Source organism: Arachis ipaensis, chromosome B06 (genome assembly GCF_000816755.2).
Source record: "Arachis ipaensis cultivar K30076 chromosome B06, Araip1.1, whole genome shotgun sequence".
Taxonomy (NCBI): domain Eukaryota; kingdom Viridiplantae; phylum Streptophyta; class Magnoliopsida; order Fabales; family Fabaceae; genus Arachis; species Arachis ipaensis.
In genome coordinates this window covers 56,866,470-56,879,592 of record NC_029790.2, presented here as the reverse complement: position 1 = coordinate 56,879,592, position 13,123 = coordinate 56,866,470, and the positions used below count along the sequence as shown (strand labels likewise).

Sequence of the window (13,123 nt, the reverse complement as noted above, 5' to 3'; positions counted from 1 at the left end):
TTCAAATATAAAATTTAAAACAAATATAATAAATTATAAATAATCTATTATTTAATTTTCAAAAAGTCCAAATCTTACATATTAGATATTCGTTAGATACTCAATATGTACTTATTGGTTGGAGTTACCATCGTATTTTTATATTTTTTCCGGCATATATATAAGATGCATGAGTTCTATAATGTTTTTTATGTTTGCAAATTTTTAAGTCAAAATATCAACGAATTTTTAACGTGATGATCATCAGCAAGGTAATTGGAGATTCTTCCTATATATTAAGCTAATCAATGGCTAATATTATCTATTTATTAGTTAAAGTATATAGAGAATTGAATAATAATGGACTGCACGTCATAAACTTGATATATAGTAGTGGTGTGCCACGATGATTGTTCCGAATTCATATACACATAACACAAAAGGACGCCTATTATTGTGTGTATATATATACGTAACATAATTGTTAGTTCCTTTAATTTCAAGGCAGTAGAGCCATATCCATCTTTCTCTGCGTATTCGGAGAGGAAGAACCGGTTAAAGGTGAAATATGGGATTCGCAGTAGTGGTGGTGATGATCATTGCAGCCTCGGTGATAGCGGGTTGCACCAATAACATGGCAGTGTTGGCTTGGGATGAACCCCACATCATTCACGTGGCTGGAAAAGTGCTGTGCCAGGATTGTACCCAGGGTTGGAACGAATGGATTAGTGGTGGCAACCCGATCAAAGGTATAATGTTATTCCTATGTGAAGTTTCTGTCTCATGGACACAAAAATTGCTTTCTGTTCGCAATTATACGTGTTTCTGTATCTTATCTACGTGTTTTGCTTTCGAAACAATATATAAACACAAACATAGCTGCGATGAATTTTATTTATTCACTTGTTACAAGAAGAGTAGACTTATACGGTCAAGATTATTAAAAATCGGACGGTTCAGAGAATTAGAGAAATTTAAAGATTTAGAAATTCAGTCAGACTTGAACGGAATATAAAGTTAGACAGCTAAATCTTTTTTGAACCAACACTACAAGAAAACATAAAAAGCTGAAAAAAGTGTGGCGATAGCTTTTCGCCACGCTTTTTGAGTTATTGCCGCGCTTTTGAAAGGGTCACATATGCTAACGTAGCAATTGTTCTATCGCCATGCTTTTGGGACCTATCGCCATGCTTTATTTTTTGCCACGCTTTTGCAGTAAGTGTGGCCGTATGTGAGAGATATAGCCACGCTTTTAAAGCAGATATAGCCACGCTTTTAAAGCGTGGCAATAGCGAGAGATACGACCACACTTTTAAAGCATGGCAATAGCGAGAGATACTGCCACGCTTTTAAAAGCGTGGCGATAGCAAGAGATACGGCCACGCTTTTAAAGCGTGGCAATAGCAAGAGATACGGCCATGTTTTTAAAGCGTGGCGATAGCCTTATCAAATTTAAAAAAAAATCATTTTTCTGACTTTATCTTTCATCACTGCACAATATAAATTTTTAGTCCTTTTTTATTACCAAACATATAAAGATAGTATGCAATTTTTATTACAAGACAAATCAAATAGTAATTAGTGACATATATAAATTTTGTTATAATTGTTTTATACATTAGTACTCAAATACATAATAAATCTCGAGTTCAAAACTCTTATTTCTCAACAAGCTTCTCAACCTGAGCATAAAAGCATAGAAATAATCAAATGGCCAATGCATCATCTCCATATATTAGTCCCACCGAGAAAGAAAACACTAGGGAACTCTTTTTATATGGATAAAAGAACGGAAGGAATTTAAGAGTTTAAAATTTCAAGTCACATTATATATAATGAATTCTATGTTTGTCCTCTACCAACTAACAAAAAAAATGAAATTCTTTAAATAGTACAAAATGTTGTCACCCAATTCACGAGTAATTTCCATAACCCTCTAACGAACGAATTCTCTTGCTCGTAAAGAATTTTATAAGAATAATCACGTTGTAAGTATAGTTTCTAAACCAATAGAGAATCCTTTCGTACAAAAATTTGGTTGTCACAAGTAACAAAACCCAATAAAATTTATAACCGAAGTATTTAAACCTCGGGTCGTCTCTCAAGGAATTGCAGGGAAGTATGATTTATTATTGGTTATGGAATTGTATATTTTTGGGTTTTTAAAATAAGGAACAAGTAATTTAAATGGCAAGAAAAATAAATTAATAATTAGAAAAACTCTTGGCAAGGTATGAGAACTGGAAATCCCATCCTAGTTATCCTTATCAGGTGTGATGAGAATTGATATTGCTCCCAATTAGTTAACCCTAACTAAACAAAGGAAAGTCAAGTGGACTAATCAACTTGATTCCTCAAGTCCTAGTCAACTCCTATGGAAAGACTAGCTTTAGAGGGATCCAAATTAATCAGCAAATTCTAATTTTCAATCAACTGCTGAGTTTGACAACTCAAGTGTCACCAATTACTTCACCAAAGCCAAAAGGGAAAAATCCAAATTATTTATATCATAAATAGAAGAAAACAATCATAAATCTGATATACCTCAAATTGCATTTAAATATAAATTCAAATCTAACATGGAAATGTTCATAAGCCAATTTCGCAACATAAGTAATTAACAAGTAAAAGCATTAGAGTAAATAAAAGTAGAAGAGAAACAAAAATTAAAGGAACACTGAACCTGGAATTGGAGAAATAACCATACTCTAAGAGAAATCCTAATTCTAAAACCTAAGAGAGAGGAGAGAACCTCTCTCTCTCTCAAACTACATCTAAAACCTAAAAAAATTGTGAATTATGAATCTTGTTTTCAATTGTCTCCCTTAAATCCCCCATTCTCTGGCTTCTATTCTGTGTTTCTGGGCTTGGATTTGGGCCAAAAAAGGGTCCAGAAATCACTGAGGGCGTTTTCTGTAATTTTCTGCACGTGGCGTCCGTCATGCGTGCACGTGGGTCACGCGTGCGCGTCATTTGGAGATTTTCCTTGTCACGTGTACGCGTCGCTCGTGCTTTGCGCTAGGCACGCGTCCGCGTCTACCATGTGTGCGTGTCACTGCCATTTTCTCCAAAAACTCCATTTTGTGCGTTCCTTCCATTTTTGCGTGTTTCCTTTTTGTTCTCTAAGCCATTCCTGCCCTATAATCTCTTAAAACACTTAACACACATATCAAGGCATCGAATGGTATAAAGGGAGAATTAATATTTGGTAATTTAAAGGCCCAGGAAACATGTTTTCAATCATAGCACAAGATTAAGAAGGAAATTGTAAAACCATGCAATTTTATATGAATAAGTGAGTAAAGAGTTGATAAAAACCACTCAAATTAGCATAAGATAAACCATAAAATAATGGTTTATCACCCTCATGCATTGTTTTCTTCGTCGTCTCCATTTTCGCCACCTTCGGTAGCCGCAGCAGCCATCAGCTCCTCAAAGTTGGCTGTCTTTCTAACTCCCAAGTAATAATTCAATCTAAAACACCATATATCACATGTAGCAGTCAGAAATCAATACAGAAAATCATATGGATTAAGACAAGCAAGCATAAAATGCCTTACTCCTTTCAATAGCAAGCCCATTATTTTTCAATATTTCAACAATGGTTACCATTGTGGCAATAGCTGCAGCAAAAGAAAAGCAAATAATTCAGAAATATCACAATTGCAATCACGAAAAAAAGTTGAGAAATATTGAACTACAAAGGAACAACTCATAAATAAATCACTAAAGAAATCATGCATATATTCCTCATTAATTTTTAAATGTAACTCTCCTATCCCAGAAAAAAATGTGTTGTACTTCAAAAACAGTGAAACAACTCTACAAATATTGCATTTCCAAAACACAATGCTATCTAATACTTCAATTAACTTACCAAATTTGACAACTATTACACAATTTTTTCAAGTTCAATTGTGAATCCTTACTCAAATATGCTAGTTGCTACGCATTATTAGTAGACTTCGGAAAAATAAGCACAAAAAAGCATATTCGTAGCATATACATTCATAACCCTTCTATAATTAGAAACTATTATACTGAGTTTATGAAAGGAGGAGATAACAAGATAATGCATCAGAGAAATGAATAACATCTAGATTCAGTGTCAAATTTTATTCTTAAATCACAATCTACTTATTATTATCCCATTAGAACTAGCAAAATAAAACCTTTTTCTTTTCAATAAACATATAAGAGCTCAATTTTCTTCTAATCAAACTTAGTACTATGAATCAAGCAACTCAATTTTGAGATTTCAATTAGTTCATACAAGTAAAAGAGATCATTAGGTCAAATGCAAATGAGCCAAGCGGTGCTGAAGAAAATTAAACAAAGTAAAAGCATTAATAAGAGAGTTATATATATATATATATATATATATATATATATATATATATATATATATATATATATATATATATGTACCATTAAATCAATGGATTTCTGGTTCATGCAATACTCCTCAAGCTGTTGAAGCTCTTGAGAGAAGTTCTGCAAATACAGGAAGAAGAGACCTGAGATTGAGATTGGAACATAGAGTTACGTAGCAGCAGCAAAGTAGAAGTAGATTAAGAGGTAGCAGCGGCAGCGAATAGTAATATGTTGAGCTCGTCAATATTTATATATGGTCACTTTGAAACATTGGAGACAAAAGTGTTTGGGATCCCAGGATAAGCTATTCAACCAATCAGTTCATAATTTCTTATAAATATAAAGCAAGCTAGAGCATTAATAGCTTCTTATATTAGATTATATTAATCTAGTATGATTTTCAAATGAAAAAAATATGGAATCCATGAATTACCTTTTTCAATGATTCGGAGTGCTTACAGCTAAAGAGCTACACTTAGCAATGATTTTGTTATGCATAAACACATAAAAAAGAACAAAACATAGTTTCACAAATGAACCAATTAACCTTCTTAGATTTAACTACTATAATGACAGCAAAAGAACCACGTTCGACATTATTTTATGAGGCTCAAACAATTATCATTTAAATTTCTCTAACTACTTACAAACTAAAGAATCAGAGAACTAGAAAAGCACAAATGAATCAGTGAATAAACAGTATAAATAAAGAAGTACAAATGAATTTTGTTCAAATGAGAAGTCAACCCTTGCTAGTAACCTTGTTCTTTGGGAACTTGACGGTACCTGCGGTTCTCTCCTTCCACCGGTTCCCTTCCTTGTCGAATCAGTAAAACTTCAATTTCCAAAAATCAATAGGAAAAGAGCACTAACAATTAAAGGCACAGATTTATTGTAATATTCAAAATAAATTTTTAAATGGTGATTGAAGATTTATTGAAAAAACATGAGTTAAAGATTACAGATCAAGGATGGCATCTTCATCCTCTTTGTCGGTTGTGACATCAACCCCCTCGAGCTTGATGATGGAAGGGAGTGGCCTTGAGCAACAAACCTTCTCCAATGCTCCTATGGAAAGGAGTGGGGGTTAGGGGTTTTCAGCGACGGAAGAGAGTGGTGGTGGAGGGAGCATCAACAGAGGGTTTATTTTGGACAGTGAGCGCTGAGGGAGTCACCACCAGAGAGAGTCACCACCGAAGGAGGGTTAGGGTTTAGGGTGCGAGCAGCGATGGTGGGAGTGTCGGAACAGGGAGCACCGACGTAGGCATTGCGAGCGCCAGCGATGTTCTTCAGATTGCTGGGTCGTGGAGTGCTGCAGTTCTTTCGAAGAGTTTTGGGTTCTTTCGAAGCGCCTTTCTTTTAGGGTAAATACAAAGGGTTCGAAGAGTTTAGGGTTCGAAGGAGAAAGATAGAGTTTCGAAGAGGGTGTGCAATTTAATTAACTAATTATATCCTTTTCAAAACGCTTTTTTTTTTTCAACCTTTTGGCCACGCTTTTGAAGTGTGCCAAAAGAGTTGTAAGAAACGGCCACAGTTTTAAAACGTCACTATAACAAAATCCTGTCGCCACGCTTTAAAAACAATCTCGAATCAATTGCCACCCTTATAAAAGTGTGGCCATAGACCCTTTCACCACGCTTTTTAAGTGTAGCAAGAAAAAATGTGGCCAAATCTCTAATCAATCGCCACCCTCATAAAAGCATGGCCATTGACTGCTTTTGGCCACGCTTTTAAAGCGTGAAAAAAAAGCGTGGCCATAGGCCTTTTTTCTTGTAGTGCAGTTCCAATAAGCATTTTTTATTATCTTCTTCTTTTTTTATTCTTCTTATACATGTTCTATAAAATTATTTAGTACAGAAATTTTGATACACAATATAGAAATTTTAGTACATAGCATAAAAAATTTGAAGGATCACATGCCTAAAACATTGACACCCAACAAAATATGCACAACATAGGAATTTTGGTGCATAGTACAAAAATTTTGATACACATCACAAAATTTTTGGTGCACAATGCATATATTTTTGAAGGACCACATGTCTAAAATATTGACATCTAACTAACAAAATACGCACGGCCCAGAAATTTCAATGCACACCACAGAAATCATTGAAAGACTACATGCCCAGAATATTTGTAACGATCTAACTTTCGACACATTCGAACAATTGCCAATCGTCAAAGGTTACCACTTAGTTGACCTATGGGACCCTAAACTTTGTATTACGTATATAGATATGAGTTTGTTACGCTATCGAATTCGCATAACTTAGCCAAGTTTTATGAATTTGCGCTTGAATTAAAGACAAATCTAAGTGAAATAATACAATCACATAACGAAATAAAAAATAAAGCAGTTATCATATAATGCCTCAAGGTTCTGTTCATAGATCTTCCAATTAACATAGAAAGTCGTCACAGATACCCAACCAATAATACTTATAATTCAGAAGTTAGTACATAGTAAACTTATAAATACATAGAAAAAATAACCATTTTTATCCACAAATATTTAAAACAATGATAAAACTATCTATAAAGAACAAAACTAATGTTGCACCCACCAAAAATGCATTATGCTTGACAAAAATACCCAAACATTAAAATTTTATTAACTCTGTTAAAAATTTAAACAAAATTCTCAAATTATCCTTATCTTTATCATTTTCAACATCTGAACAATCACTACTTTTATTTTTTCAAACCCTAAAAACCTCCATAACCTCCACTTTAATCACCTTTAACTCATAACAACCACACTAACACCACTACCAACATTACCAACATGATTATCAACAATTGAGAGGATAATTAATCTGGATGATACTAGACGAACGAATGCTTGGGATTAAAATCCTGTGGATCTAACATAGGGTAACCAGAAATTTCACCATCCAAAATTTGTAGTGGTTCATACTTATACCCAATCCCTATAAATTGATACAAAAAATTGAAGATCTTGTTAGGTTTTCCTTTGCAAAACTAAACCTAGTAGCTAACAAAGCCCGCCACGTCAACTTTGCCGATGTCACAGATGAGATTGCCACTAGGATGCAGCATTCCCTGATGAACTTGTTGCCAAGGGGAATACCATTGTGGCAATGTTCGAATTGGAAATAGAAGCCCTCAAAACCTTCAAGAAGTGGGAAGAACCGCACAACGGTGAGTCCATGAAGATGAGGAGAAAGAGAGGATGAAACAAAAGTTGGAAGTGGTGAAGATAAAAGACTTTATTAACTTGCAAATGAGGAAGTTTTTGAAGGAGCATGAAGAGTGGCTTGACAAGCTTATGAAGACGCTGGAATAGAAAGAGAAAGAGAGGGTGTTAAGAGGAAGAGGTAGTGTTGGTGGTGGTGGTGTTGCTAGTGCTAGTGTAGTTGTTGTTATGAATAAATATTGTTAAGGTGGAGGTTATGGAGTTTTAGGATTTAAAAAAAAATTGGTGATGGTTCAGATGTTGAAGATGATAGAAAAATAAGGATAATTTGGGAATTTTGTGAAAAATTTTAATAAAGTAAATAAAAATTTAATGTTTGAATATTTTTTGCAAATATAATGCATCTTTGATCGGTACAACATTAATTTTATTATTTTATGTATAATTTTATCAGTGCTTTGAACATTTATGGGTAAAAATGGTTATTTTTCCAAATACAGATATATACATACAATACATATGACATTCCATAACCTAGCCTACACATGAGCCCCTAGTTTGGTACCCAAGCTAACATAAAAGACAGTAAAATCTTACCCCTCAGAAAATACTGCAAATGAAAGGGGGACAAAATCTAGTACTGAAGATGACCTATCCTATAAGGCTACAACTGTCTTCAAAATCGGAAACCCACTCTACTATCGTCATCTTAGAATCATCGCATGCAGCCTCCGACCTATCTCTTATAGCTCCACCACCCGAGGAGGGATCAGAAGCCTCCTCTACTAGATCCTCCTTAGGATCCTCCTCCTTAGATGATTAGATCACAGGTCTGTCACCCCTAACTGGAGTGAGTGCCTCTCTTAGGGGATCTAACTGTGCAACCAACTGATCAACAGGAAAGGGATCCAACGGAGGCTTTGATGGTGTGTCGAGCTGTGGATCAACATGAAGTCCATCAGGATGGAACTCTTCTTGATAGTAGTGTGGAGGGAAGGCATGATGAGTACCTCCTAAATGTAAGGCAAAAAGTGAAAATTCGTAGGGCTGGTATAGGTTGAATTCCAAACGATACAGTGAAAAAGCAGAAGGACGATCACGGAATGTATACATCCAAGTACGTGACTCTCCCCAACTGATGGCGCTCTCTAGCATAAGGTCCCCATAAGGAAATACAGTCGGCATCTCAATGAACATAACTCTTGTGCTAGCGATCATCACCGTAGGATCCATCTGTGGAAAAAAGGAAGGAAAAGGGGTGAAAACCTACGTTTCCCAGCAAGGTACTAATCTAACGAAGGGGATGAATTGTATATGGTTCCTAGGGCACAAAGTATAGTGTAAAAGATCGTCGTAAGTTTTACCATGTTAACCATAGGTTCAATGGTTGTTTTGCACTTAGTTTTTATAGTCAGACTCTCATTAACTATACTCTAGTCTTTGTTAGTATATGTGATGAGTGAAAAACTGATGTGTTCGAATACTGGCAAGTGCACCATATCATTCAAGTAATACCACGGTGAGTGGATATTATTCCCGTGAGGATTAATGGATTGAGGCAAGCAAGGTCTAATTGAATCTCTAATTAGATCAATCAAACCTTAGATTTTAAGTTGTGGATCTTGAAGAAAAGAAAGAACAGTGAAGAAAAGAACGAGAGAACGCTTTATGAAGTTGGAAGAAAATCAATGGATGAGGATGTTGAAGGCCATGGAGATGTTTGATTCTTGGAAGGTGTGGTATAGTGTGGTATAGTCATCGAGGGTCCTGCTAACATTGTTGTTCTCCTATGCCATTCTCTCTTCCGCTTCTTTCTTAGATTTTGATTTCTTCCTTAGTTGTGCAAGCATTCTTTGTAATTCAGGATCAAAAAGTGTGCAATCTTCTCTCCCTTGCATACACAAACAAAATAGAAATAAAATGTACCGTGTTGAATAAAAAGGAAGAAAAAAAGAATAATAAGAAATTAAAAAACAAACATCTAATTTTGTGATTCAACCAAATGTATGTGGTCAATCTCAGTTAATCCATGACAATGGTGCCAAAAACTTGATATGCCAAAACATGATGGACTAATATTGGTAAGTTTACCAAGTCACTTTAAGTAATACCACGGTGAGTGGATATCGTTCCTACGTGGATTAAAGGATTGAGCAAAGAACTTCTAATTGAATCTTTAATTAGATCAACGAACCTTTGTGAAGGAAGGATGAGATCTTGAAATAATAATAGTAAAGTATGTGAATGAATGCTTATGAAAGATTAGAGAAATAAATAATGAATGGAGATGTTAAGATTTTGAAGATGTTTAATTTTTTGAATAGGAAACGTTCATGTTTTTTCATTTTAACTCATGTAAGATACTTTCACAACAAATCATATAAAATTAAACTCAAATTCCTTAGCAATTCAATTTTTCTTTATCTTATTTAATTGCCAATTTCTTGGTCAATTAATTAACAAAAAGAGGTTAAGCACAATTCCGATTTAAAGTCACACAACCATTCAAAAGCTATTCCTAGTCAATTTGAAAAATTATGAAAAAGAGTTTCAAGCTAATCCCGATATTAAAATTCCCAAGATAATAAAGGAATCCAAGATAGAGTTAGAATATTTTCCAATATTTCTAATCATTGAGATGAAGAACGAAACTCAATTTTAAAAAAGTATCAATGCATTAATCAAAATAAAAGAAACAATCAATTTATAATTCCATAAAAATCAAGCAGAGCTCCTAACTATAACAAAAGAGAATTAGTGACTCATGATAAATAGAAAAATAAACTAAAACTAATGAATATGAGATGCTGGATTCCAGATGATCCTCAATGAACCATTGCTCGCTTATTTATATTCTAAATCCTAACCTAAAATTCAAATTCAAACTAAATCTAATCTTATCTTTTAAAGAATAAAATAAATAAAACAATAATTCAAATTTAAATTAAAACCAACTCTTATCTTTCTAGAAGAAGATAACAATAACTAATCATTCAAATCTTAAATCTTTAGAGAGTCTGGGCCGAATCAAAGTATCCTAGAAGAGATTTCTGGGCACTGGCGCTAAACTTGGAGACTGGGCACTGGACTTGGAGTTCTAGCGCCGGGCTTGGACAGTTGGCGCTGGGCTCCCACTCCTTTGGCTCTTTTGGGCATCTAGTGCCATCCTCTGGCGTTGGGCCCCAATGTATTTCGGGCCTGGATGTCGGGAGCTACTCTTATCTTTCTTCGAACGCATTGAGCGCCAAGGTTTGGCGCTTGACTTCTTAACCCACCAGGCTCTAAGGCTTGGGCACTGGGTGCCCATTATTTTGCAAAATTATTGAAGTTGGGCGCCAGGTCTTGAAGTAGGGCGCGATATTGTGGACTTTGAACTCCTACACCTGTTTCCTCCTCAAAGCCTTTTCTGTTTGCTTCTCTTCACCGAATTTCTTTAAAGAATACTCCTAAATATACAATAATTCTAAAACAACTCCAAATATATAGATTAGCTATGAAAACTTTAATTAAAACATAAAACTTTAATTTAAACATAAGAAAATTATTAAAAAGAGATGTAAAAATTATTAAAGATGTCCAAACATCAAATACTCTCCTCATACGTATCACTCGGATTAGGATGCCCGTGTTTACACTCAATTATGACTTTTTTCCTCTTTTGTGCTCACTATTCTTGAATTTTTCCACTCTTAGATTGTTTTAATAAGTTGCATTTCATAAATTAAGAAACAAAGAGGCCAAACTAAGATAAACTTAATCATAGAAACTTTCAATTTGAAAAAAAATCATATTATAGGACAAAGGACACAAAACAAGGATGGACACTTTTTAGAGTTTTAGAGACACTAGAATAATTTTCGATCCCAATTGATATCCCAGAGTAATTTAAAACAAATCTAAAATTTTGAATACTTAAAAATTTAAATCAACAACCTTGTTAATTATATTGTATGACATTCTCCTCATCTTTTTTTTCTTGCACTTCAAGAACACCACCTCTTTCGCTTTTTTTTTAATTCTTTTTTGTCTACACTTCAAGAACACTATCGTTTTTTTTTTCTTTTCTTTTTTTGTTCGTTTTTTCTTTTTTGAATTTTTTAGTTTATTGTAATGTGACTCTAAAGTAAATTTGCAAAAATAGAAGATAAAACAAAGAGACTAAACAAGAACACTAGCATGTCTAGATAAATCAGAATTTACCTACAACATATAACTGATATCAAATGTTAAGAAAATGTCGACGAAATTAAAAGGAATTAAAAAGAAGACACATTGCAAAAACACAGAAAACGGATAAGGATTTTCCTACTAGACCAAATAAAGTCTTTTGACAAATCTTAACAACAAATCAAACTAAAACATGGACTACATAACTTCAAAAATTAATGCTAAATTTGTGACCCCGAATGAACTTGAAGAGCTTTCTTGGTCTCTTTGATATTCAAACATCACTACATAATTTCAACACCACTATTTTGAGACGAACTCTTGGTCTCTTTGTTGTCTAAGACCAGCATAGTATAATTCTTTTAATATTCAGATCCTTTAACAAGACAATATTACCATTCTGCCCTCAGTTTTAAAATGCCAAAAATGTCCTCTTGAACACATATCATAAGATGGGCGTCCCTACATCGTTTTTGTCCCCAACGTTTGGGGTAAATCTCAAAGTTGTTCCTAATATTTGAATCGTCCTATTTAAGTCCCTAACGTTTCAAAATTGATTCAATATTGTCCTGCCGTTAGGAATTTGTTAACAGAATTGACGGCGGGACAAAATTGAGACGATTTTGAAACGTTAGGGACTTAAATAGGACGAACACGTTAGGACAAAAACGATATATAGAAATAAATTTTACTTTTATTCTTCAATAATATTAATTTTTTACGGTACATAGTTATTCAATTAGTTTTTAATCACATCTAAGTAAATTACACTTAATCACATTAATTTTTTATTCTAAATAAATTTATTTTTTTATAATTTTACTCTTAAAAATTTTTACTCATCATAAAATGTTTGTAGAATGACTAGTACATAAACTTGTGGGGAAAAAATGATACATATACAATAAAGTAATGTGATTCTAGTCATTTTATAAGCATTTCATGATGAGTAAAAATCTTTAAGAGTAAAATTATAAAAAAATAAATTTATTTAGAATCAAAGTAATGTGATTAAGTGTAATTTACTTAAATGTGATTAAAAAATAATTGAATAACTATGTACCGTAAAAGATTGATATTAGTGAAGGATAAAATTAAAATTTATTTCTATGTATCGTTTTTGTCCCCAACGTTTTCATCTTATTTAAGTCCCTAACGTTTCAAAATCGTCTCAATTTTGTCCCGCTGTCAATTCCGTTAACAGATTTCTAACGGTAGGACAACATTGAGTCAATTTTGAAGTGTTAGAGACTTAAATAGGACGATTCAAACGTTAGGGACAACTTTGAGACTTACCCCAAACGTTGAGGACAAAAATGATACTTTACTCTTTTAATTACTTTTATATCCTTACTTCCAAATTTGTACATTTTTATCATTAATCTTTTATGATATGTCCTTTTACATCCTTTTTCTTTTGTATTTATTTTTTTATCCTTCATC

At 33.6% G+C, this 13,123-nt stretch overlaps 1 protein-coding gene across 1 annotated transcript in view; it reads left to right on the top strand.

Annotated features, from left to right (window-relative positions):
* The window catches only part of LOC107648765, a 17,418-nt gene continuing 4,782 nt past the window's right edge, over positions 488 to 13,123 (top strand). Inside the window, exon 1 of the mRNA XM_016352586.2 lies at positions 488 to 728. Coding sequence (XP_016208072.1) covers positions 548 to 728 — 181 coding nt within the window. The 5' untranslated portion in view covers positions 488 to 547. The remainder of the gene's footprint in view (positions 729 to 13,123) is intronic.